The following is a 25,807-nucleotide window of genomic DNA, read 5'->3' as shown; positions in this document are numbered from 1 at the left end:
AAAGTTAAAAGGGAGATAACTCTGAAACTGTTCTATATCACTATATACAGTACCACTGTGATAGATACAAATGCAAAAAGGAAGCCTTTTTTTTTAAATTTTTGTTTTCTGTGGAGTATTGTATATATGGAGAAGATGAAAGAATAAAAAGAGGTCGCCCTTAACTACGTAATGTTAACATAATAATCACAGTCAAATCATTGAAATGCGATTCATCAACAAAACTATTAAGTACTTTTAACATGGCCATTATTTGACCGACGTACATGTACATCGCACGAAACTCTGCCATTTTCTCCACTTAAAGTTTGTTTGGATGTGACATTTTCCTGTCCATCTATTGATAATGAACTTGTATCTTCGATGTGACTATATTGTTTTTGTATAGACCCATTAACCTTGGTTGTATTCCCCTTGAATATCAACTGTTCCTCTATATTGAGTTGATGTGTAAATCCCAAGCGGATGACGATCCAGACGCAGAACTTGCCAAACAATGGAATCATGGCGGCCTGATGGAGCATGGACCAGAGGTGATACCACTGTCCATAAAATGGATCAGTATAGGCGGGACACATCATGTTATTAAGATTTACAAGTGAGACCTGTAAATAAGGAAACAGATAAAAATAAATAACATCATTAAAGAATACCTATACCTGACTAAGCCATATGTAACCATCCTGCATACCTAAATGTATCTATGCCTGAATGACAAACCCAATATACCATCACAAGGAGGCTAGACATAGGTTCCTCTTTTACAAAAAAATAAATATTTGATAACAAACCAACTAACTAGTAAATTAATGTGCTTACTCAACTCTTTTATTTTTTTGAAATAAATTATTCAATGGATCAAAAGATGAAAATAGATAATTTTCCAGCTCAAATTCAAAATTTGAAATTAAAATGTATGAAATGAAATAAAGATGATTTGTTATTTTTTCAATATTGTAAACAGATTGTTGATTTTCCTACTTTTGTATGAAAGATCCAAAGACAAAATCAATTTGTTAAATAGTGTTTTGACAATGACTGAATTTTCTTCCGCTTTTCGATCCCAAGAAAGACAAAATTGTTATCAGTGATACCATCAGGAACAAGGAACATCCTGTCTATTGTGTAACAAAAAATGTACACAGATACTGTAGTAGTGTGTAGCAATAGAGCAATGTAAACACAGCTCTCATCAAACTTACATAGGCCAGTAACTGAAGTGGTATGAAATGGTATATATACTGTAAACCAGTTGCTATAAAGGACCAGTTGAGATCACGTAGAGGCTCCGCTGTATAAACCCCTGAAATGCAAACAAATTGATGTGAAAATATTTCTCTATTAGATTTGTTTACAAATCCAACTGAGATTCTCATTATATGTACTATATAAATTGACATGGACACATTCAATGCATTTTCAAATGTAAACCAACCATAAAAAAATTTCGTGTCAGAATAAAAACACACCTGTACTCCAATAAGTCAGTTCATTGTCTGAGTGGGAAAATATCATTTTTAATGAACAGCATTGAAATCTGATATATAATGCTGACAAATCTTTTCTATGTAGGCATAGAGGTATGACCAGCATCAAAGTATGACGACTCTGTCACTTACCTCCAATCATCAGTAGATATATAGGGACGACCAGCATCAAAGTGTGTTGTATGTAGTAAGTCTGTACCTCAAATGGTAACTGAAATTGAAGTTATAAAGAGTGAGACCTGAATTAAATGACAGAAGCATTATGATCACTTCACTAATCAACACATCAGTCATGGTATTAAATTCCTTACACAAATATGAACAAAACATTATGAAAACATGATTGAAAAGAAAGAGATCTTTTCAACAATGCAATCTGCCAGAATTTGAAACAAATATAAGATTCTGTTTCTGTGAATCACATTTATAGTTTTTCGGCTATAGATGTTCATAGAAAAATTGTACTTCTCCACATCTGATATGCTTACAATGGCAATACTTTCTGCTAGAACTTTCAATTTTGAGAAATCACACTGCATGTGATTGGTAATTTAACAGAAACATGTTCATAGCGCAATTAATTGTATCAAAATCAGAAGGTCTAATGTGAAGTCCAACCAAATATACTTGGTAGGTCACAGCGACCTACTTTTCCTCACACATTCATATTTTGAAAACTGGATAATACAAGCTAATACATATAAGAATAACTAATCATTACAGAGTAAAGACAGACACACAATACTGTTACGTCTTAAAAAAAATTAGTCTCTAATAATGTGCTTAAATATCACAGTAGCAAAGTAAATGAGGGTCATTAATCCTGAGGTCACAACCACTCTCATGGTTTCTCGTTGGTTGATTTAGAATTTTGAGTGATTATGAGCAATGTCAGTCTATAACTCATTATCATTACATCAGACTTTTTATCTGCCACTATTTAAATCATAAATCACAGAGCAGACATACCATGTTAACCATATGTCTCTCTCTCACAATCAGAATGTCAAAATGTGCACTTAAGTGCTTAGTTAGGTCAATATCTCAACAATACTTCAAACAAGGTAGTTTTGGCATTAGAGGCCCTTTAGGGGTCTAGCAGTATTTTGATATGGGTTTAGTTTCTGAGCAAAAGGTGCAACAGTCCTGCATTACCTTTTACAAATCTAATTTTAGTGAGTTTAAAACTGACTATAATGCCAATTGCAAGGCTTGAGAAAGAACCACAACTTTTGAGGCCAGGATTCCAAAACTGCTGACATGATTCAATTTGCTAGGCAGAACACAATTCATTTATGTGTGTTGCATCACTGAATATGATGTCGCCATCCCGTTCATTGAAATATTGCTTAAATTTTCTTATATATACAAGAAATGTTGGAAGGGATGGACAACCAACGCCAAGAATAGCAAGAACTGCGAATGTTTCACCATTTATTTTGGATAAAGTTTTCCAATAATCATGAACCTGCATTCAGCTAATTACAACAATCACAGTGAAATGTTTCCTGATTAAGATAAAAGCATGATATTAACAGTGATAAAAGTGTTTATAAATATCTCCCACAAGAATGGCCCCCCACGGATTATAATGTCTATAAATATCTCCCACAAGAATGGCCCCCCACGGATTATAATGTCTATAAATATCTCCCACAAGAATGCCCCATCACTGATTATAATGTCTATAAATATCTCCCACAAGAGTGGCCCATCACTGATTATAATGTCTATCAATATCTCCCACAAGAATGGCCCACCATTGATTATAATGTCTATACATATCTCCCACAAGAATGGGCCACCATTGGTTATAATGTCTATAAATATCTCAGACAAGAATGGGCCACCACAGATTATAATGTCTATAAATATCTCAGACAAGAATGGCCCACCACTGGTTATAATGTCTATAAATATCTCAGACAAGAATGGGCCACCACAGATTATAATGTCTATAAATATCTCAGACAAGAATGGCCCACCATTGATTATAATGTCTATAAATATCTCCCACAAGAATGGCCCACCACTGATTATAATGTCTATAAATATCTCAGACAAGAATGGCCCACCATTGATTATAATGTCTATAAATATTTCCCACAAGAATGGCCCACCATTGGTTATAATGTCTATAAATATCTCCCACAAGAATGGCCCACCATTGATTATAATGTCTATAAATATCTCCCCCAAGAATGGCCCACCATTGATTATAATGTCTATAAATATCTCCCACAAGAATGGCCCACCATTGATTATAATGTCTATAAATATCTCCCACAAGAATGGCCCACCATTGGTTATAATGTCTATAAATATCTCCCACAAGAATGGTCCACCATTGATTATAATGTCTATAAATATCTCCCCCAAGAATGGCCCACCATTGATTATAATGTCTATAAATATCTCCCCCAAGAATGGTCCACCATTGATTATAATGTCTATAAATATCTCCCCCAAGAATGGCCCACCATTGGTTATAATGTCTATAAATATCTCCCACAAGAATGGGCCACCATTGGGTATAATGTCTATAAATATCTCCCACAAGAATGGCCCACCACAGATTATAATGTCTATAAATATTGCTGACAAGAATGGCCCACCACATATTGATGACTGGATCAAACCCTCACCATGACAGCTTTCCTTTGAAAAGAGCATCTAATAAAAACATACTTCAGGTAGAAACAATATAAAGTATCAATGCTATATGCACAACAACTTATATGATTACAGGGTGGTGTCTGAATAAAAACCTCACAGAACAAATCCTGTTACAGAGTAGAGTACAAACAGATTTTGCTAAAAAACCAAATAACCTTTAACTTACAGTATAAAGAAAATTATTTACAACGAACATACAGAAATAAAAACATTTAAAAATTACCCCAAATTAACACATATTCACAAAATGAGATCATAACCTCTGTGTAGATTCACCAAACTTGAAATTTAATATAAAGATTTATTGACCTTGAACAAACCTTTGGACCCCACATAGGTACAAGAACATTCATAAAAAAATCAACATTGTAGCATTTGACTTCAGGACTTGTATTCTAAGACAAGTTTCATTTTAAGCAGAGAATAGAGGACTAAATTCTGATTTGATTAATCAACGTACATCTGTTTTAGTAGATATCTAGATGTAATTAATATTTATATCATTGTACTATAGGGATCTGCCTCTCAAACACAAGATTTCTCTGCCAGTTCTGTAGGGAATTCTATAGCCCCCCCTTTGGGAAATTAAGGCACGAAAAAGCTCTGAGATCAATAATGAATCAATACTGAAGATATCTTATGATTTATATTACTTTACGCTGAGGCTCGGCCTCAAGAGTTAAAGGGGATAACACAAGTGTTAAATCCCACAGTGATCATTCAATATTTGGATGAAAATCACTAATACTACAGTACATAAGACAGTGTGGTTTTGGTGCAACTTTCCAGCAGGATAATGCACCAGCGCACATCAGACACACTAGCAGAACTTTCCTACAGTGTACACCAGTCACACCACACCAGTCACACCAGCTGAAGCTTTCTGGGTGGTCGGGTGGCGCGATGGAAATGCACTTGCCTTTCACCTGCCCATCCAAGGTTCAATTCCCTAAATGGATGTAAAAAGGTATGGGGTCACCTACCCGACCACATGGATTCCAGTTTCCTCCCACACCAAGACCCCTCACCTCTCTTCCATTCGAGCCAGCAAGAGTGATTAATATAAGTTGGAACAACTTGCTTCGCAAGATTTGTAAAATAAATAAAGTTTATTATAAAGTTTCCTCCATTATACACCAGTCACACCAGCAGAACATTCCTACAGTATACACCAGTCACACCAGTGGAACTTTCCTACAGTATACACCAGTCACACCAGTGGAACTTTCCTACAGTATACACCAGTCACACCAGTGGAACTTTCCTACAGTATACACCAGTCACACCAGTGGAACTTTCCTACAGTATACACCAGTCACACCAGTGGAACATTCCTACAGTATACACCAGTCACACCAGTGGAACATTCCTACAGTGTACACCAGTCACACCAGTGGAACATTCCAACAGTGTATACCAGTCACACCAGTAGAACATTCCTACAGTGTACACCAGTCACACCAGTGGAACATTCATACAGTTTACACCAGTCACACCAGTGGAACATTCCTACAGTGTACACCAGTCACACCAGTGGAACATTCCTACAGTGTACACCAGTCACACCAGTGGAACATTCCAGTCACACCAGTAGAACATTCCTACAGTGTACACCAGTCACCCCAGTGGAACATTCCTACAGTTTTCACCAGTCACACCAGTGGAACATTCCTACAGTATACACCAGTCACACCAGTGGAACATTCCTACAGTGTACACCAGTCACACCAGTGGAACTTTCCTACAGTATAAACCAGTCACATCAGTCACACCAGTGGAACATTCCTACAGTATACACCAGTCACACCAGTGGAACATTCCTACAGTATACACCAGTCACACCAGTAGAACATTCCTACAGTGTACACCAATCACACCAGTGGAACATTCCTACAGTGTACACCAGTCACACCAGTGGAACATTCCTACAGTATACACCAGTCACACCAGTGGAACATTCCTACAGTTTACACCAGTCACACCAGTGGAACATTCCTACAGTGTACACCAGTCACACCAGTGGAACATTCCTACAGTTTACACCAGTCACACCAGTGGAACATTCCTACAGTATACACCAGTCACACCAGAGAAAAATTCCTACAGCAGAATGAAAGTGTAAGACCAGGCATCAAAATCACCTGAGCTGTAACAATGGAGCATATCTGGGCAGCAAACTAGTAGGAGCTGGCCCAGGCCTTGAATGGTACAAGTTACGATATTTCAACCAAATATCTAATTATCATTACGCATTATAATTATATAACCATATATCATTACAATTATATAACCATATATCATTATAATTATATAACCATATACCATTATAATTATATAACCATATATCATTACAATTATATAACCATATATCATTACAATTATATAACCATATATCATTATAATTATATAACCATATATCATTACATATTATATAATAATTATATAACCATATATCATTACAATTATATAACCATATATCATTACAATTATATAACCATATATCATTACAATTATATAACCATATACCATTATAATTATATAACCATATATCATTACAATTATATAACCATATATCATTATAATTATATAACCATATATCATATTTATTATCACACATATATATTAATATTATTAAATTCAGGTGATAATACATGGACGTTGTAGATCCTGTATATATTTTTTATTTTTGTGTTACACAGTGATTGACTTATCCATCTTGTCATTTTGTTAAAAAAAACCTGAAGTGGTCCCACACCTTAGACCACCTGGAGGCCGTCATTTTATTTACTGATGGCGACTGTTTATTTATACCCGAATTCATAATTCGAGATTCAAACCGCAATGCACTGAAAGTTTCTGTGAACTGCAAACCACAAGTAATACACATATTCACTGAGAAGAGGTAGGGATGGGAATTTGATCTCATGATAAACACATACCATATAATGCAATGTATTTGTGCCAAATTCAGGTATCTACAGAAGCAGATACTACATAATATCAGCTTAATCCTAGCTAAAGAAGTCTGAGGTTGACTGGTTGCATTAAATAGGCAATACATATTAAATATTCATGTAACTTACTCTACAGTAACTGTATGTATTGACATGTGAGTCAGATTATAAAACTATCTGTTAATACAGATACTAATTTCTTCTATGTTAAATAACGGTAATTGATACATTTTAGAAACAAAAGAAATTTTTCCTTAGTATTTCTTCTCCCACAAATAACAGAGGATTATCAGCTAGAAAAATTGTTAATTTCCAGTTGTTTTTATTGTCTCTTAAAATCTTTCATACTGTTAAAAAAGCAAAAAATCTACCATTTTTTTTAGGACAAAGCCTATATTAATGGGGTTGCCAGTATTTCGAAGGTGGTGGCCTGTTTTTAAATTAAGGTGGTGACCCATTTTAAGGAGGTTATCATATTAATAAGGGGGTAGCCTATTTTAAGCAGATGACCTGTTTTTTAAGGGGATGGGCCTAATTATTATCCACTTTTTTTTGGGTTGAGTGGGTTGTGGGGGCGGGGTGGAAGGAGTCTTACCATTATTTATAAGGGGATAACTTTATTTAAGCTGATGATTTGTTTTAAGTGGGAAGCCTAATTTTAAGGAGAAGTCAATTCTTAAGAGCGAAGGTTATTTACAAGGGAAAGCCTATTATTTAGGAGGGTGTTTATTTTCAAGGGGTGAGCACTGAGGATTCTCTCACTACTAGTAATGAGAAGGATGGGACCATGCCACATGTACTTCATCATACGACATTAAATCTAAACACATTTACCAAAGTGATGTATCATAACTGATACCACAAGGGACCAGTATACACTGTCTATTTTTAGAAAAAAGTCATCACTATTATCAGTGACAAATTTTACAGACAGTGTGAATCTGTTTGACAAAAACAGTGTGTATTTTACAGACAGTGTGAATCTGTTTGACAAGACAGTGTGAATCTGTTTGACAAAAACTGTGTCTATTTTACAGACAGTGTGAATCTGTTTGACAAAAACAGTGTGTATTTTACAGACAGTGTGAATCTGTTTGACAGAAACAGTGTGTATTTTACAGACAGTGTGAATCTGTTTGACAGAAACAGTGTGTATTTTACAGACAGTGTGAATCTGTTTGACAGAAACAGTGTGTATTTTACAGACAGTGTGAATCTGTTTGACAGAAACAGTGTGTATTTTACAGACAGTGTGAATCTGTTTGACAAAAACAGTGTGTATTTTACAGACAGTGTGAATCTGTTTGACAGAAACAGTGTGTATTTTACAGACAGTGTGAATCTGTTTGACAGAAACAGTGTGTATTTTACAGACAGTGTGAATCTGTTTGACAGAAACAGTGTGTATTTTACAGACAGTGTGAATCTGTTTGACAGAAACAGTGTGTATTTTACAGACAGTGTGAATCTGTTTGACAGAAACAGTGTGTATTTTACAGACAGTGTGAATCTGTTTGACAGAAACAGTGTGTATTTTACAGACAGTGTGAATCTGTTTGACAGAAACAGTGTGTATTTTACAGACAGTGTGAATCTGTTTGACAGAAACAGTGTGTATTTTACAGACAGTGTGAATCTGTTTGACAAAAACAGTGTGTATTTTACAGACAGTGTGAATCTGTTTGACAGAAACAGTGTGTATTTTACAGACAGTGTGAATCTGTTTGACAGAAACAGTGTGTATTTTACAGACAGTGTGAATCTGTTTGACAGAAACAGTGTGTATTTTACAGACAGTGTGAATCTGTTTGACAGAAACAGTGTGTATTTTACAGACAGTGTGAATCTGTTTGACAGAAACAGTGTGTATTTTTACAGACAGTGTGAATCTGTTTGACAAAAACAGTGTGTATTTTACAGACAGTGTGAATCTGTTTGACAGAAACAGTGTGTATTTTACAGACAGTGTGAATCTGTTTGACAGAAACAGTGTGTATTTTACAGACAGTGTGAATGTGTTTGACAGAAACAGTGTGTATTTTACCAACAGTGTGAATGTGTTTGACAAAAACAGTGTGTATTTTACAGACAGTGTGAATCTGTTTGACAGAAACAGTGTGTATTTTACAGACAGTGTGAATCTGTTTGACAAGACAGTGTGAATCTGTTTGACAGAAACAGTGTGTATTTTACAGACAGTGTGAATCTGTTTGACAGAAACAGTGTGTATTTTACAGTGTGAATCTGTTTGACAGAAACAGTGTGTATTTTACAGACAGTGTGAATCTGTTTGACAAAAACAGTGTGTATTTTACAGACAGTGTGAATCTGTTTGACAGAACAGTGTGTATTTTACAGACAGTGTGAATCTGTTTGACAAAAACAGTGTGTATTTTACAGACAGTGTGAATCTGTTTGACAGAAACAGTGTGTATGAATGTGAACCCAGTTTATATAAAATATAGAATTAAGTGCACATTGACAAAGTGTGTATGGTAAATGTGAGTCTGTTTGGCAGTGTGTCAGACAGTGTGTAGCTGTGTATTTTACAGGACTTATCATTATCCCTTCTTATACACCATCATAGTATCTATATCATGCTGTGGTCTAGGTCTATTCAGTCTTATACACAGAACAAACTACACATTCACATTGATACACAAAGAGAATGGTTGATGATTTGAATATCCTTTTGGACAACGAAGTCTTTATTTACAATTTAGACACTAGAGCTTCGTGAGCTAAAAATATTAAAATCTGCTCACATGAATGTGATACCATATTCAAATATATGCAAGTGTTTGCTTTAAAAAGCACATTTCTTGGTCTGAAATCAATGTCTGCATCTTCATGTAGCAAGTCAGATCAAACTGACAATTACATTAAATTCTTTTAAGTTGGTAATAAACAAAAAAAGATAATAACTCTGACAAATGTTTCAAACAATAAAAAAAAAATTTTTGACTTTTAAATAATCTTAATACTGACACGTTTATCAAACAAAACTAAGCCTTGATATGTTGTCACATACAAACCTAAGCCCTGACACAGTATAGCAAACAAACCTTAGTACTGACACAGTGTATCAAACAAACCTTAGTACTGATGCAGTGTATCAAACAGTGTATCAAACAAACCTTAGTACTGACACAGTGTATCAAACAAACCTTAGTACTGACACAGTGTATCAAACAAACCTTAGTACTGACACAGTGTATCAAACAAACCTTAACCCTGACACAGTGTATCAAACAAACCTTAGTACTGACACAGTGTATCAAACAAACCTTAGTACTGACACAGTGTATCAAACAAACCTTAACCCTGACACAGTGTATCAAACAAACCTTAACCCTGTATCAAACAAACCTTAGTACTGACGCAGTGTATCAAACAAACCTTAACCCTGACACAGTGTATCAAACAAACCTTAACCCTGACACAGTGTATCAAACAAACCTTAACCCTGACACAGTGTATCAAACAAACCTTAGTACTGACACAGTGTATCAAACAAACCTTAACCCTGACACAGTGTATCAAACAAACCTTAGTACTGACACAGTGTATCAAACAAACCTTAACCCTGACACAGTGTATCAAACAAACCTTAGTACTGACACAGTGTATCAAACAAACCTTAACCCTGACACAGTGTAGCAAACAAACCTTAGTACTGACACAGTGTATCAAACAAACCTTAGACACAGTGTACCCTGACACAGTGTATCAAACAAACCTTAACAAACAAACCTGACACAGTGTATCAAACAAACAAACCAAACCTTAACCCTGACACTGTGTAGCAAACAAACCTTAACCCTGACACAGTGTATTAAACAAAACTTAACCCTGACACAGTGTATCAAACAAACCTTAGCCCTGACACAGTGTATCAAACAAACCTTAACCCTGACACAGTGTATCAAACAAACCTTAACCCTGACACAGTGTATCAAACAAACCTTAACCCTGACACAGTGTATCAAACAAACCTTAGTACTGACACAGTGTATCAAACAAACCTTAACCCTGACACAGTGTATCAAACAAACCTTAACCCTGACACAGTGTATCAAACAAACCTTAACCCTGACACAGTGTATCAAACAAACCTTAACCCTGACACAGTGTATCAAACAAACCTTAACCTTGACACAGTGTATCAAACAAACCTTAACCCTGACACAGTGTATCAAACAAACCTTAGTACTGACACAGTGTATCAAACAAACCTTAGCCCTGACACAGTGTATCAAACAAACCTTAACCCTGACACAGTGCATCAAACAAACCTTAACCCTGACACAGTGTATCAAACAAACCTTAACCCTGACACAGTGTATCAAACAAACCTTAACCCTGACACAGTGTATCAAACACACCTTAACCCTGACACAGTGTATCAAACAAACCTTAACCCTGACACAGTGTATCAAACAAACCTTAGTACTGACACAGTGTATCAAACAAACCTTAGTACTGACACAGTGTATCAAACAAACCTTAGTACTGACACAGTGTATCAAACAAACCTTAGTACTGACTCAATGTATCAAACAATCCTTAGTACTGACAGTGTATCAAACAAACCTTAACCCTGACACTGTGTAGCAAACAAACCTTAACCCTGACACAGTGTATCAAACAAACCTTAGTACTGACACAGTGTATCAAACAAACCTTAGTACTGACACAGTGTATCAAACAAACCTTAGTACTGACACAGTGTATCAAACAAACCTTAACCCTGACACAGTGTATCAAACAAACCTTAACCCTGACACAGTGTATCAAACAAACCTTAACCCTGACACAGTGTATCAAACAAACCTTAACCCTGACACAGTGTATCAAACAAACCTTAGTACTGACACAGTGTAGCAAACAAACCTTAACCCTGACACAGTGTATCAAACACACCTTAACCCTGACACAGTGTAGCAAACAAACCTTAGTACTGACAGTGTATCAAACAAACCTTAACCCTGACACAGTGTATCAAACAAACCTTAACCCTGACACAGTGTATCAAACAAACCTTAGTACTGACACAGTGTATCAAACAAACCTTAGTACTGACTCAATGTATCAAACAAACCTTAGTACTGACAGTGTATCAAACAAACCTTAGTACTGACACAGTGTATCAAACAAACCTTAACCCTGACACAGTGTATCAAACAAACCTTAACCCTGACACAGTGTAGCAAACAAACCTTAGTACTGACACAGTGTATCAAACAAACCTTAGTACTGACAGTGTATCAAACAAACCTTAGCCCTGACACAGTGTATCAAACAAACCTTAACCCTGACACAGTGTATCAAACAAACCTTAACCCTGACAATGTGTATCCAACAAACTTTAGTACAGATACAGCGTAGCAAACAAACCTTAGTACTGACAGTGTATCAAACAAACCTTAGTACTGACACAGTGTATCAAACAAACCTTAGTACTGACACAGTGTATCAAACAAACCTTAACCCTGACACAGTGTATCAAACAAACCTTAACCCTGACACAGTGTATCAAACAAACCTTAACCCTGACACAGTGTATCAAACAAACCTTAGTACTGACACAGTGTATCAAACAAACCTTAACCCTGACACAGTGTATCAAACAAACCTTAACCCTGACACAGTGTATCAAACAAACCTTAACCCTGACACAGTGTATCAAACAAACCTTAACCCTGACACAGTGTATCAAACAAACCTTAGTACTGTCAGTGTATCAAACAAACCTTAACCCTGACACAGTGTAACAAACACACCTTAACCCTGACACAGTGTTTCAAACAAACCTTAACCCTGACACAGTGTATCAAACAAACCTTAGTACTGACACAGTGTAGCAAACAAACCTTAGACACACAGTGTATCAAACAAACCTTAGTACTGTACAAACAAACCTGTATGACACAGTGTATCAAACAAACCTTAACCCTGACACAGTGTATCAAACAAACCTTAACCCTGACACAGTGTATCAAACAAACCTTAACCCTGACACAGTGTATCAAACAAACCTTAACCCTGACACAGTGTATCAAACAAACCTTAGTACTGTCACAGTGTATCAAACAAACCTTAACCCTGACACAGTGTATCAAACAAACCTTAGTACTGACACAGTGTATCAAACAAACCTTAACCCTGACACAGTGTATCAAACAAACCTTAACCCTGACACAGTGTATCAAACAAACCTTAGTACTGACACAGTGTATCAAACAAACTTTAGTACAGATACAGTGTAGCAAACAAACCTTAGTACTGACAGTGTATCAAACAAACCTTAACCCTGACACAGTGTATCAAACAAACCTTAACCCTGACACAGTGTATCAAACAAACCTTAGTACTGACACAGTGTATCAAACAAACCTTAACCCTGACACAGTGTATCAAACAAACCTTAACCCTGACACAGTGTATCAAACAAACCTTAGTACTGACACAGTGTATCAAACAAACCTTAACCCTGACACAGTGTATCAAACAAACCTTAACCCTGACACAGTGTATCAAACAAACCTTAGTACTGACACAGTGTATCAAATATGTATTGAATAGTCTGGTCATTATATCTGTCTATTGATTATGACATCACTGAAGCCACCAGGAAAATGGAATCACAAGGAAAATGGAACCTTTGCGAATATGTATATAAATATATCATATAATGATAATTCTATTTATAACTATCAAAACAGTGTTAGTTTTGTTATCTGCTAACTAGGCCTTCATTAATTGTAATAAGCTGTTTCCTGCATATGTATATCATGTTGTAGTATACAGTCAGTCTTCGATGTACCTAACTGACAATCACCACTTATAACAAAATTAAATAGTATAGAACTGATGTTAGATTTCCAATGACCCAGACTATTAATTGGTATTCAATCTATACTGGTAAATGTATTGACAATGTGATGGATCTGTGGTACTCAGGCTATGAACTCTCATTAAAGATACATATTTTATTAATGGTTCAATCATCAATGAGTGTGGTATTATTGAATTTTTCCTAAATCAACATCAACAGATCTAATCTATCAAATTCACCACCATTCTATGTGAAGATACAGTTATGACGCCAAACACATCCAGAAGCCCAACAGGCCTGTATCACTTACAGAAAGACACTATGGTAGAAGAGCTTATTAAGACAACTTTAAATGTTTATTCCTAACCTAATCCTCTTCCTTCCAGTATGCTACAGCTGGAATAACATCACCTTGGGTACATAGGTAATTCAAGAATGTTGGTCAAGGCAGATAATTTGAACCAACTTGATAGCTCCTTGCTACTGATTCACTAGCCTCACCCTTGACATTTTGGTTCTTCAAAAAACGTTTTTGAAGGATACAAGTTGTTCAACATCAATGACCTTTTAAGTGAGATAAGGCTATCTATTTCAATGAAACTGGATAAGTCTCCATTCCAGTGTAATATTAGCCAGAAATCCTCACCCTGTGCCTTCTGATTTACTGTATACCAGGAAATATTCACCCTTGTTTAGTTTTCGCCCTTTTTGCTGATGAACAGGGAGTGCAAATTTAAGATGGGGCGAAAACTTGTTACACATACCTGGTATATAACATATTTATATAATCCCCAAAGAGTGAAATTAAGTTGCGGTAAATTAATGTATAACGGTGCAAGGGTGAAAATAAGCTAAGGGCAAAAATATCTTTGTATACAGCACCTGGAAATTGATGGTTGAAAATTTTTACACATTTGATCCCCATGATCTTGAACATAATTCTAAGTCATTTATTTTAACAAGTATGAGTGCCTTTTATTCATGCATAATTCTAACTGAAGGTCATAACCTCTGCCATTTTTGTTACCCAAAAGATGTTTCAAGAATTTGGTCACAGCAGATTCTGTGACCTTAAAAAGTGGACCAAATTATTTCATTTGGAGAAAGTAAAAAAGCCCTGCATCCCAGCTTCTTTACAAGTGAGTGATGATGATAAGTGATGATGATAAGGACCAAGTAAAACTTACCAGTCTTGTGTTAGTGACTGGAAACAAAAGGGCTATAGGTGCTCCAGTCAGCAGATGTAGATGTAGTCGAAAAATCACTGTTAAAGACCGTGTTGGAGGTGCTGCCAAACAGTAGATCTGGAAATGTAAAATAACAAAATGAAATATTGTAATGATGAATGGCACTTACTTCTGACATTGTATGGCAGTACTTAAAGTCCTAAAGAATCAAACTTCTAGGTCTGTATATGCCAGCCCTACAAGATAATACACTGTATGTCAGTCCTACAGGATCATACTTCTGACACTGTATGTCAGTCCTAGAGGATCATACTTCTGACACTGTATGTCAGTCCTAGATGATAAGACTTCTGACACTGTATGTTAGTCCTACAGGATCATACTTCTGACACTTATGTCAGTCCTACAGGATTATACTTCTGACACTGTATGTCAGTCCTAGACGATCAGACTTCTGACACTGTATGTCAGTCCTACAGGATCATACTTCTGACACTGTATGTCAGTCCTACAGGATCATACTTCTGACACTGTATGTCAGTCCTAGACGATCAGACTTCTGACACTGTATGTCAGTCCTACAGGATCATACTTCTGACACTGTATGTCAGTCCTACAGGATCATACTTCTGACACTGTATGTCAGTCCTAGATGATCATACTTCTGACACTGTATGTCAGTCCTACAGGATCATACTTCTGACACTTTGTGTCAGTCCTAGATGATCATACTTCTGACACTGTATGTCAGTCCTAGATGATCATACTTCTGACACTGTTATCAGTCCTAGATGATCATACTTCTTATACTGTATGTCAGTCCTAGATGATCAGACTTCTGACACTGTATGTCAGTCCTAGATGATCAGACTTCTGACACTCTATGTCAGCCCTAGACAATCATACTTCTGACACTGTATGTCAGTCCTATATGATCATACTTTTGACACTGTATGTCAGTCCTAAATGATCAGACTTCTGACACTGTATGTCAGTCCTAGACGATCATACTTCTGACACTGTATGTCAGTCCTTATTTCTTTTCAAATCAGGGAAGCTGTTTATATCAAAAATTTTACATTTGAACTTATCCATTTCACCAGAACATTTTTTTGGGAGGGATATTTAATATTTAAGAAGATTTTGAATGGTTTTTTTTAACCATTATTCAGACACTTCTGCCCAATACACTCTGTTTTCTACATAACTATCAAAAATGTAGAGGAAAAAAAGTCTGACTCATTGACACTTCTCACACCAAGTCTGAAATTAGGTGTGAATATATACGAAACCTTGTATCTTTAACTATCAAAAGTATAAGGAAGCAAGTCACCAATCATATATACAAAACCACATTGGTGCGTTATTTTTCTTCAGGAAACCACCACATTTTGCTGTAGGAAAAAAACCTTCCGGGTGATCTGGGACTAACACTCTGGTCTTGTGAGATTACACACTCATTGTAAACAGCAGTCAATAGTCAGGGTCTCAGGTTTATCTGAACTTGTGCATGTGTATTTATCATGGGAAATAAAATACTCGTCTCCAATGCATGTCAGTGTAATTTCAGCTGATAATAATTATAAAGGAAAGAACTTTTTGTTTAGTGTATAGAACATGAGATACATTGAAAAAGTAGATTTGTACCAGTATTTATGTACATATGTTTAGTGTCTGCTAAACATATACATGCACATATTTCTTTGATTTGTAAGTGTAGGAGAAAAAACATACTGACTCTACAAGTCATTTGTTTTATGTGGTATACACAGAATCAAGCTACTAGTGAAACAGACAATAACACCGCCTGGACCGATGATGGTGCAGTAACTCTGATCTGTATAAATATTGAAACAACAGTAATTACGTTAGGCTTTGGGTTCCACCTTGAAATTCAGAGACTACCAATAGCAGCTATGCCACCTGAGCTATGTATCCAGGTTTCTGGTGATCAACACAACAACATTGCATAGTTCTGTTCAAGACAGGATGAATATCAGTATTACTTTGTGAAAATAGGATTTACATTTTAATATATGTTGAAATAGCTAGTTTAATAGCTTGAAGCTAGGCACTTTTAAATCTTATATGCACTTACATAGCATAAGAAGTGCAATTGTGGACATATCGAAGGTCCTATCATGTACAATAAAATTCCAGACTTGAGAAGTTATCATAATCCTTTTTATGCTAAATTCTTTATGGGAGTCAAAATGTACAAAAAGGACATATTTTAAGTCATAAGTTGAAATATTTTGGAGACTTCATTGTTTTAGTATATCATATTTTTTTGAATGATCGAAATATCTTCTAACAACTTAAAAGAAATCTTTGTTGTACTCTATAATACTTGGTTCAACACACTGTTATCTCCGATTACAAAATCACATAGATGTTACTGACTGATAGGAGAAACTAAGGCTGTGGTACACAGTTCAGCTGACACACAACACACACAATTTTATAACACAACTACAATGTAACAATGACCATATATACTGATTACTTCAGCTTTTTAAGCTTTCTGCCATAGACTATTTCACCCCCGACTTTTACAGAACAAATTGTACTACCAGGTAATATTCCAGCTTTCAGCAATTGTGACATGACTCAGCAAATCAGTAGAAATGCTTCTTATGAATCTACTTACATAAGACAATTCCTATTTTACTACTGACATTCACTGAATGGTATATAGGTAAATCTACCTACATAGAACGTATATATTTTACTACTGACATTTACTGAATGGTATATAGGTAAATCTACCTACATAGAACGTATATATTTTACTACTGACATTTACTGAATGGTATATAGGTAAATCTACCAACATAGAACGTATATATTTTACTACTGACATTTACTGAATGGTATATAGGTAAATCTACCAACATAGAACGTATATATTTTACTACTGACATTTACTGAATGGTATATAGGTAAATCTACCAACACAAAAGAATACCTATTTCACTAATATATTCACTGAATGGTATATAGGTAAATCTACCAACATAGAACGTATATATTTTATTACTTACATTCACTGAATGGTATATAGGTAAATCTACCAACATAGAACGTATATATTTTACTACTGACATTTACTGAATGGTATATAGGTAAATCTACCAACACAAAAGAATACCTATTTCACTAATATATTCACTGAATGGTATATAGGTAAATCTACCAACATAGAACGTATATATTTTATTACTTACATTCACTGAATGGTATATAGGTAAATCTACCAACATAGAACGTATATATTTTATTACTTACATTCACTGAATGGTATATAGGTAAATCTACCAACATAGAACGTATATATTTTATTACTTACATTCACTGAATGGTATATAGGTAAATCTACCAACATAGAACGTATATATTTTATTACTTACATTCACTGAATGGTATATAGGTAAATCTACCAACATAGAACGTATATATTTTATTACTTACATTCACTGAATGGTATATAGGTAAATCTACCAACATAGAACGTATATATTTTATTACTTACATTCACTGAATGGTATATAGGTAAATCTACCAACATAGAACGTATATATTTTATTACTTACATTCACTGAATGGTATATAGGTAAATCTACCAACATAGAACGTATATATTTTATTATTCACATTCACTGAATGGTATATAGGTAAATCTACCAACATAGAATGTATATATTTTATTACTTACATTCACTGAATGGTATATAGGTAAATCTACCAACACAAAAGAATACCTATTTCACTAAAATATTCACTGAATGGTATATAGGTAAATCAACCAACATAGAACGTATATATTTTATTACTTACATTCACTGAATGGTATATAGGTAAATCTACCAACACAAAATAATACCTTTTTCACTATTTACATTCACTGAATGGTATATAGGTAAATCTACCTACATACGTAAATACAAATTTTACTATTTACATTCACTGAATGGTATATAGGTAAATCTAGCTACATACGTAAATACATATTTTACTATTTACATTCACTGAATGGTATATAGGTAAATCTAGCGACATAAGAAAATATCTAGTTCACTGTTTATATTCACTGAGAGGTAAGAAAATTTAGAGATAGATGATCAACCCTGAGATAAGAAAATATCTCTGCAGCTTCTGACAAACATACTTTTTGTGCTAAGGTATAACAACATGTTACCCTGACAATGGCAAACATCAGTATGAGAACACTTCATTAAATGCTTAGTATGCATCTGTTGTGTAGAACACAGCAGGTGACATGTCCCATGGATGGTCGATCCTAAACTCTAGAATTAGGCTTCTCTCTAGACAGCTCACATACACTCACATGCCATCAAACAGACAGAATTATGCGCCGTGGTAAGGAATATAACTTGTCAGTCAGAGAATGAATTCGGGTAATTTCAATGAGCCAAATTCTATGATAATTTAACCTCAAAGATACATAATGATATATTCAATCCCTGAAATACATCATCTTAAAGCTGAAACCTTGAGGTTAATATATTACTTTGATAACAACCCAAGGCTGAATTATTACATAACTTAACCTCAGGGTTAAATTTTAGTATCAATTATTAGAAGTTTTAACATGAAGTCTTGAAGTTTTTAATTCAACTTATACTGTAGCTTAACTGTGGATTGGATAACTAGCACATCCTTAATTGGGCTAAAAAATGCATATATTTAATTCATACCCATTGCCAAACAATTTATTCCATCTTACGTCAATCAGTCTTGTTGGCCTTGATAGGCATGAGCACATGAAGAGCCTTATTGTGGCAGGACACCTGAGTACCCAGGGAAAACCCACAAGGTCGGGGAGGTGACCCCATACCTTTTCATATCCGTTCCTGGAATTGGTGAATGCATTACCATCATACCATTGTATCATCCTATTGGGATTTACCCCCACGGAAATATGGTCTATAAATTGGAACAGTTTTGGAATTGTTCTAGACCATCAAGAACAGTTCTAGAACTGCTCCATATTTGTGTTCTAGAACATCTGTTCTGGCATTGTTCTAAAACTAACCTTCATAAATGTTCCAGAACAGTTGTTCTAGAAATTGGTCTCATTTAACATTCTAGAACTGTTCCTAAATCATTCGAGAACATTTTCAGGATGATTCCAGAACACTTCTCATCATGTTGTTCCAGTACATTTCTAGAAATTTTATAGAACAGTTCCAGACTGTTTAGCAGGGGAAGAGCTATGGATCATCCAATGGCTGGGGGTTAAATCACCTTGGCCCCCATCTGCTGTCAAGTTTATCGCTATAACATCTTAATGACCGAGTGAAAGAATAGGCAGTAATTCCAGGAGATCAGAATGGATTACCAGGCCCCACTTGTATAAAACATCTCAACTTGAGATTTCCTCAAGTCGAGATTTTCCTCAGCTTATATCTTCTTGTAAATATCTTGTATGAAAATTCCTCAAGGAATTTCAGGACATCCTAGCCAATGACTTCCTCCTGTTCCTTGAGAAAATCTTATACAAGCCGTTTTTGAGGAGATATCAGCTGAGGAAAATCTCGACTTGAGGAAATCTCAAGATGAGATGTTTCATACAAGTGGGGCCAGGTTTTTGCTTTATTCAAGTTATAGTAAGAACTGATCTGATCTTATTCCTCACACTAAAGGTATTGTCTGAACTGATCTTATCCCTCACACTAAAGGTATTGTGTGAACTGATCTTGTTCCTCACACTAAAGATATTGTCTGAACTGATCTTATCCCTCACACTAAAGATATTGTCTGAACTGATCTTATCCCTCACACTAAAGGTATTGTGTGAACTGATCTTATCCCTCACACTAAAGATATTGTCTGAACTGATCTTGTCCCTCACACTAAAGGTATTGTCTGAACTGATCTTGTTCCTCACACTAAAGGTATTGTCTGAACTGATCTTATCCCTCACACTAAAGGTATTGTGTGAACTGATCTTATCCCTCACACTAAAGGTATTGTGTGAACTGATCTTATCCCTCACACTAAAGGTATTGTCTGAACTGATCTTATTCCTCACACTAAAGGTATTGTGTGAACTGATCTTATCCCTCACACTAAAGGTATTGTGTGAACTGATCTTATCCCTCACACTAAAGATATTGTCTGAACTGATCTTGTCCCTCACACTAAAGGTATTGTCTGAACTGATCTTATTCCTCACACTAAAGGTATTGTGTGAACTGATCTTATCCCTCACACTAAAGATATTGTCTGAGCTGATCTTATTCCTCACACTAAAGGTATTGTCTGAACTGATCTTATCCCTCACACTAAAGGTATTGTGTGAACTGATCTTGTTCCTCACACTAAAGATATTGTCTGAACTGATCTTGTCCCTCACACTAAAGGTATTGTCTGAACTGATCTTGTTCCTCACACTAAAGGTATTGTCTGAACTGATCTTATCCCTCACACTAAAGGTATTGTGTGAACTGATCTTATCCCTCACACTAAAGGTATTGTGTGAACTGATCTTATCCCTCACACTAAAGGTATTGTCTGAACTGATCTTATTCCTCACACTAAAGGTATTGTGTGAACTGATCTTATCCCTCACACTAAAGATATTGTCTGAACTGATCTTGTCCCTCACACTAAAGGTATTGTCTGAACTGATCTTATTCCTCACACTAAAGGTATTGTGTGAACTGATCTTATCCCTCACACTAAAGATATTGTCTGAGCTGATCTTATTCCTCACACTAAAGGTATTGTCTGAACTGATCTTATCCCTCACACTAAAGGTATTGTCTGAACTGATCTTGTTCCTCACACTAAAGGTATTGTGTGAACTGATCTTATTCCTCACACTAAAGGTATTGTGTGAACTGATCTTATTCCTCACACTAAAGGTATTGTCTGAACTGATCTTGTCCCTCACACTAAAGGTATTGTGTGAACTGAACTTGTTCCTCACACTTAAGGTATTGTGTGAACTGATCTTGTTCCTCACACTAAAGATATTGTGTGAACTGATCTTATCCCTCACACTAAAGGTATTGTGTGAACTGATCTTATCCCTCACACTAAAGGTATTGTGTGAACTGATCTTATTCCTCACACTAAAGGTATTGTGTGAACTGATCTTATTCCTCACACTAAAGGTATTGTCTGAACTGATCTTGTTCCTCACACTTAAGGTATTGTGTGAACTGATCTTGTTCCTCACACTAAAGGTATTGTGTGAACTGATCTTATCCCTCACACTAAAGGTATTGTGTGAACTGATCTTGTTCCTCACACTTAAGGTATTGTGTGAACTGATCTTGTTCCTCACACTAAAGGTATTGTGTGAACTGATCTTGTTCCTCACACTTAAGGTATTGAATGAGCTTATATTTACATAGAAGACCTGATCCCTAATCAATATCAGCTGACGTTTTGATAAATAAATAAGGTTATTGTTCCTGTAACTGGATTACAAAGAAAGACAAACAAATCCAGATATATTGACCTGAAGCATTATACATCTACAGCATGAAGATTGCTGGTCAATACATGTATTATTCTTTGGTTCAGCAATAAACTCATTCATAGACAAAAATCTATCTACTGTAATATATGTAGACAAGAGTAAGTCATAAGTGTATCTATATTTCTGTTTGAGGAAGTGGACCAGGAAACTACAACTTTTTTTTTGTTTTTCTTTGCACACAGGAAGAAAGAGATTAGAAATTCTATGGTTTTACCAACGGAAAATTAGACATTTATGTGCATAGAAAAACGAACAAAAAACAATAAAAACTTCAGTTACTTTGAACAGTTCATGTCTACCTGTATCTATCACAGTATGAGGAAAAATACTGCAGATACATTAAGTATATATATATGAGGCAATGCATCATTATAAAGCTGCAGTGATATTGATTCTAGAGTTTCTAGTGATGTACCTGAAAACCTTATAATATTGACCAATTAACAGCCACAGGATCTTTGATGGTTCCAATATGGAGCTCAAGACCAATGTATGACTGCTAGCTGACCACAGGATCTTAGATTGTCCTAGAGCTAATGACTTTACAGTGACAGAGCAAACTTCATAATCATTGATGGTCCTTATGTCATATAACTGACCCTATAGCGACTGACCAAATGATCTTGGATTGTCCTAATAAAGAACTTAAGACTAACAATGACTGACACCAGGATCTTCCCTACAGTAAATGTCTACAGGATCTTTGATTGTCCCAATGTGTGGCTAATGTCCCTACAGTAACTGTCTACAGGATCTTGGATTGTCCCAATGCGTAGCTAATGTCCCTACAGTAACTGTCTACAGGATCTTGGATTGTCCCAATGTGTGGCTAATGACCCTACAGTAACTGTCTACAGGATCTTGGATTGTATCAACATAAAGCTAGATTTTTGTTTTTATTTCTATAACAATGAACTACAAAGACGGATAGTAAAAATTCTTCAACAAAGTAAAGACACTTTTAATACTTGTAAAAATTTGAAAGTACATACTTGTATACCTCAATAAATTTTATAGTTTAAATAACATATCATAATACAAGCATTTCATCCTGTCATATTTAATTTTCCTTGAACAACATCTCATAAAAATCTTACATATCAGTTAAATTCAAATGAAATCCTTTATGATGAAGACTGAAATTTCCTCAATACACATGAATGATTCACTGGTAGATCTTCCTTTTAATGTGGACTAACAATCAATTAAGACTTAAGCTTGAAATATAGAATTCATAAAAAAGTTTGTAAAATAATTGTAAGATAAAGCCTAAAACAAATTTTTTCTCTGCAGTTTAATTTTTAGATTGTCATCTTCTCTTTCTGTTGTTAAATTATATCTATGTGTGTAAACAGTAGTGTCGTTATCTTTTGTTGTTGTCTGATCTTGTTAGAGTTGAAGTTATTTCCCTTGTAATTTTCCAGATTTGGGAACATGCTGTCCTCTTTATTGCATTACATAAGTGTTTGTCAGGCACCTGAAACGGATGTGTCGTTCCTAATACTTTACCACATGATGTATCTTATACATAAGTTAATATAATATTATTATATACATCAGTTCTACCGACAACTCCAGTCCCAATACACTGTAACCCTAGTCACTTCTATGCAACAATAATACTTCTAAGTTAGCTGAGAACTTCTCTCGAGTCTAATCCTAGAGTATTAGACAACAACGACAGATAAAGAGGTCTAAGGTCAAATCCCTATAACAAATAACGAACTCTGTTACAATGAATGGAACCTATATAAAGAGATTCGGGAATCATACTTGGCATTGCCGCACATCCATTGCTGTAACCCTTGGAGGCTCAAAGATAAAAGTTCTTTCCTGGAGGCGGATTATGTAACCCTCTAAATTACATACAGCTTAGATGCATGTACAATATACAGTATTTACATCAAGTGTGATGACAACAACATATGTGATCATAGGTATCTGCGTTTTCACAATATTAGTACATTTCTGAACTTTTTCTTTCTGTGATCTTAAAATCCTTTTGACAGAATGATTTTGTTCTCTTTCAAGGGTTATTTAGTGCTCATAATGAGCCTTATACTCAATGAAAATTATTCCATATTTAAGATAAATTCCTCAATTTACACCTTATTCCTGAAAATTGTATTCTTCATTCACCAATTTTCCTAATTAACCAAAAATGAGAGCAAAAAATCCCAAATGAGTGAAAAAATTCTAACTTCATCATCAACGAAAATGTCAAAATGTGAAAATTAAGCAACTTTCATTGCCCAGCTGTTGCCATCCACAAATGGATTTAACTGTTTAATGATTGAGTCCCCCATGTGTTGATTATATCCATGACACCACTTTTAACAAATATGTTGTCATGGATATCGGAGACTTTCAGAGATTATCAAAGGTACTGATCAAGAATCAATATCCAATCATTCAGGCAATTGGCACGAAAATAATATACTGGACTGTACATATATGTAGATCTGGAAATCAATGATCTGTTAATTCATTGCACAGTTGTGTAATCAGATTTAAAACCATCTTATTCCGAAGTCTCACACAAACTTTAGCATCAGTGGCAAGTGCATTATAAATGATAAAGAAAATGAGTAGCCCTTGAAACCAGACCTCCAATCACTTTTCTATCTCATTTGTCAATTATGCATTCACCTCCCACCTAGATGTTCAGGTTCAATTCCTAGAACTGTTGTGAAAAGGTATGAGGTCACCTGCCCAACTACAGGCCAACAAGAGTGATTAATATAAGTTAAAAAGCTTGTTTTGCAATTGTTATAAAAATAAATCAGTTTGATTTTTGTTATTATTTTAAGAGAACTCTTTGTATACCATTATAGACACTGAGTATCTGCCTAAAACCTAACAAATGATATGAAATGCATGTTTTGTATGAATTTACATTCATGTTTTATATTTGTTTTTATCAAATTACTGCAGCATTCTTTTAAGTATATAAATTACAAGTGAGGAGACACTAAAAAACATCCTCTAAAATTAAGTTTATTGTTTCTGAAGAAGAGATATAGGATGAATGGCTGACAGATCAGACATCTTCGATCACATATTAATACATATTACTATAGACTCAAAATGATTTTGACATTATTGACAAATCCTAGGCCCATAACTACAGAATGATAGTTGGTTACTACAGG

At 35.2% G+C, this 25,807-nt stretch overlaps 1 protein-coding gene across 1 annotated transcript in view; it reads right to left on the bottom strand.

The window, feature by feature from the left end:
* Window positions 1–227: 227 nt before the first annotated feature.
* The window catches only part of LOC132545836 (transmembrane protein 164-like), a 32,507-nt gene continuing 6,927 nt past the window's right edge, over window positions 228–25,807 (bottom strand). The window contains exons 3-6 of the mRNA XM_060209506.1: window positions 15,143–15,259; window positions 1,620–1,698; window positions 1,203–1,303; window positions 228–605 (exon numbers count right to left, since the gene is read on the bottom strand). Coding sequence (XP_060065489.1) covers window positions 228–605; window positions 1,203–1,303; window positions 1,620–1,698; window positions 15,143–15,259 — 675 coding nt within the window. The remainder of the gene's footprint in view (window positions 606–1,202; window positions 1,304–1,619; window positions 1,699–15,142; window positions 15,260–25,807) is intronic.

Source organism: Ylistrum balloti, unplaced genomic scaffold (genome assembly GCF_031769215.1).
Source record: "Ylistrum balloti isolate Yb309-2 unplaced genomic scaffold, AGI_CSIRO_Ybal_v1 Utg369858, whole genome shotgun sequence".
Taxonomy (NCBI): domain Eukaryota; kingdom Metazoa; phylum Mollusca; class Bivalvia; order Pectinida; family Pectinidae; genus Ylistrum; species Ylistrum balloti.
Note: the sequence above shows the minus strand (reverse complement) of the source record. Positions and strands in the feature narration are given on the sequence as shown.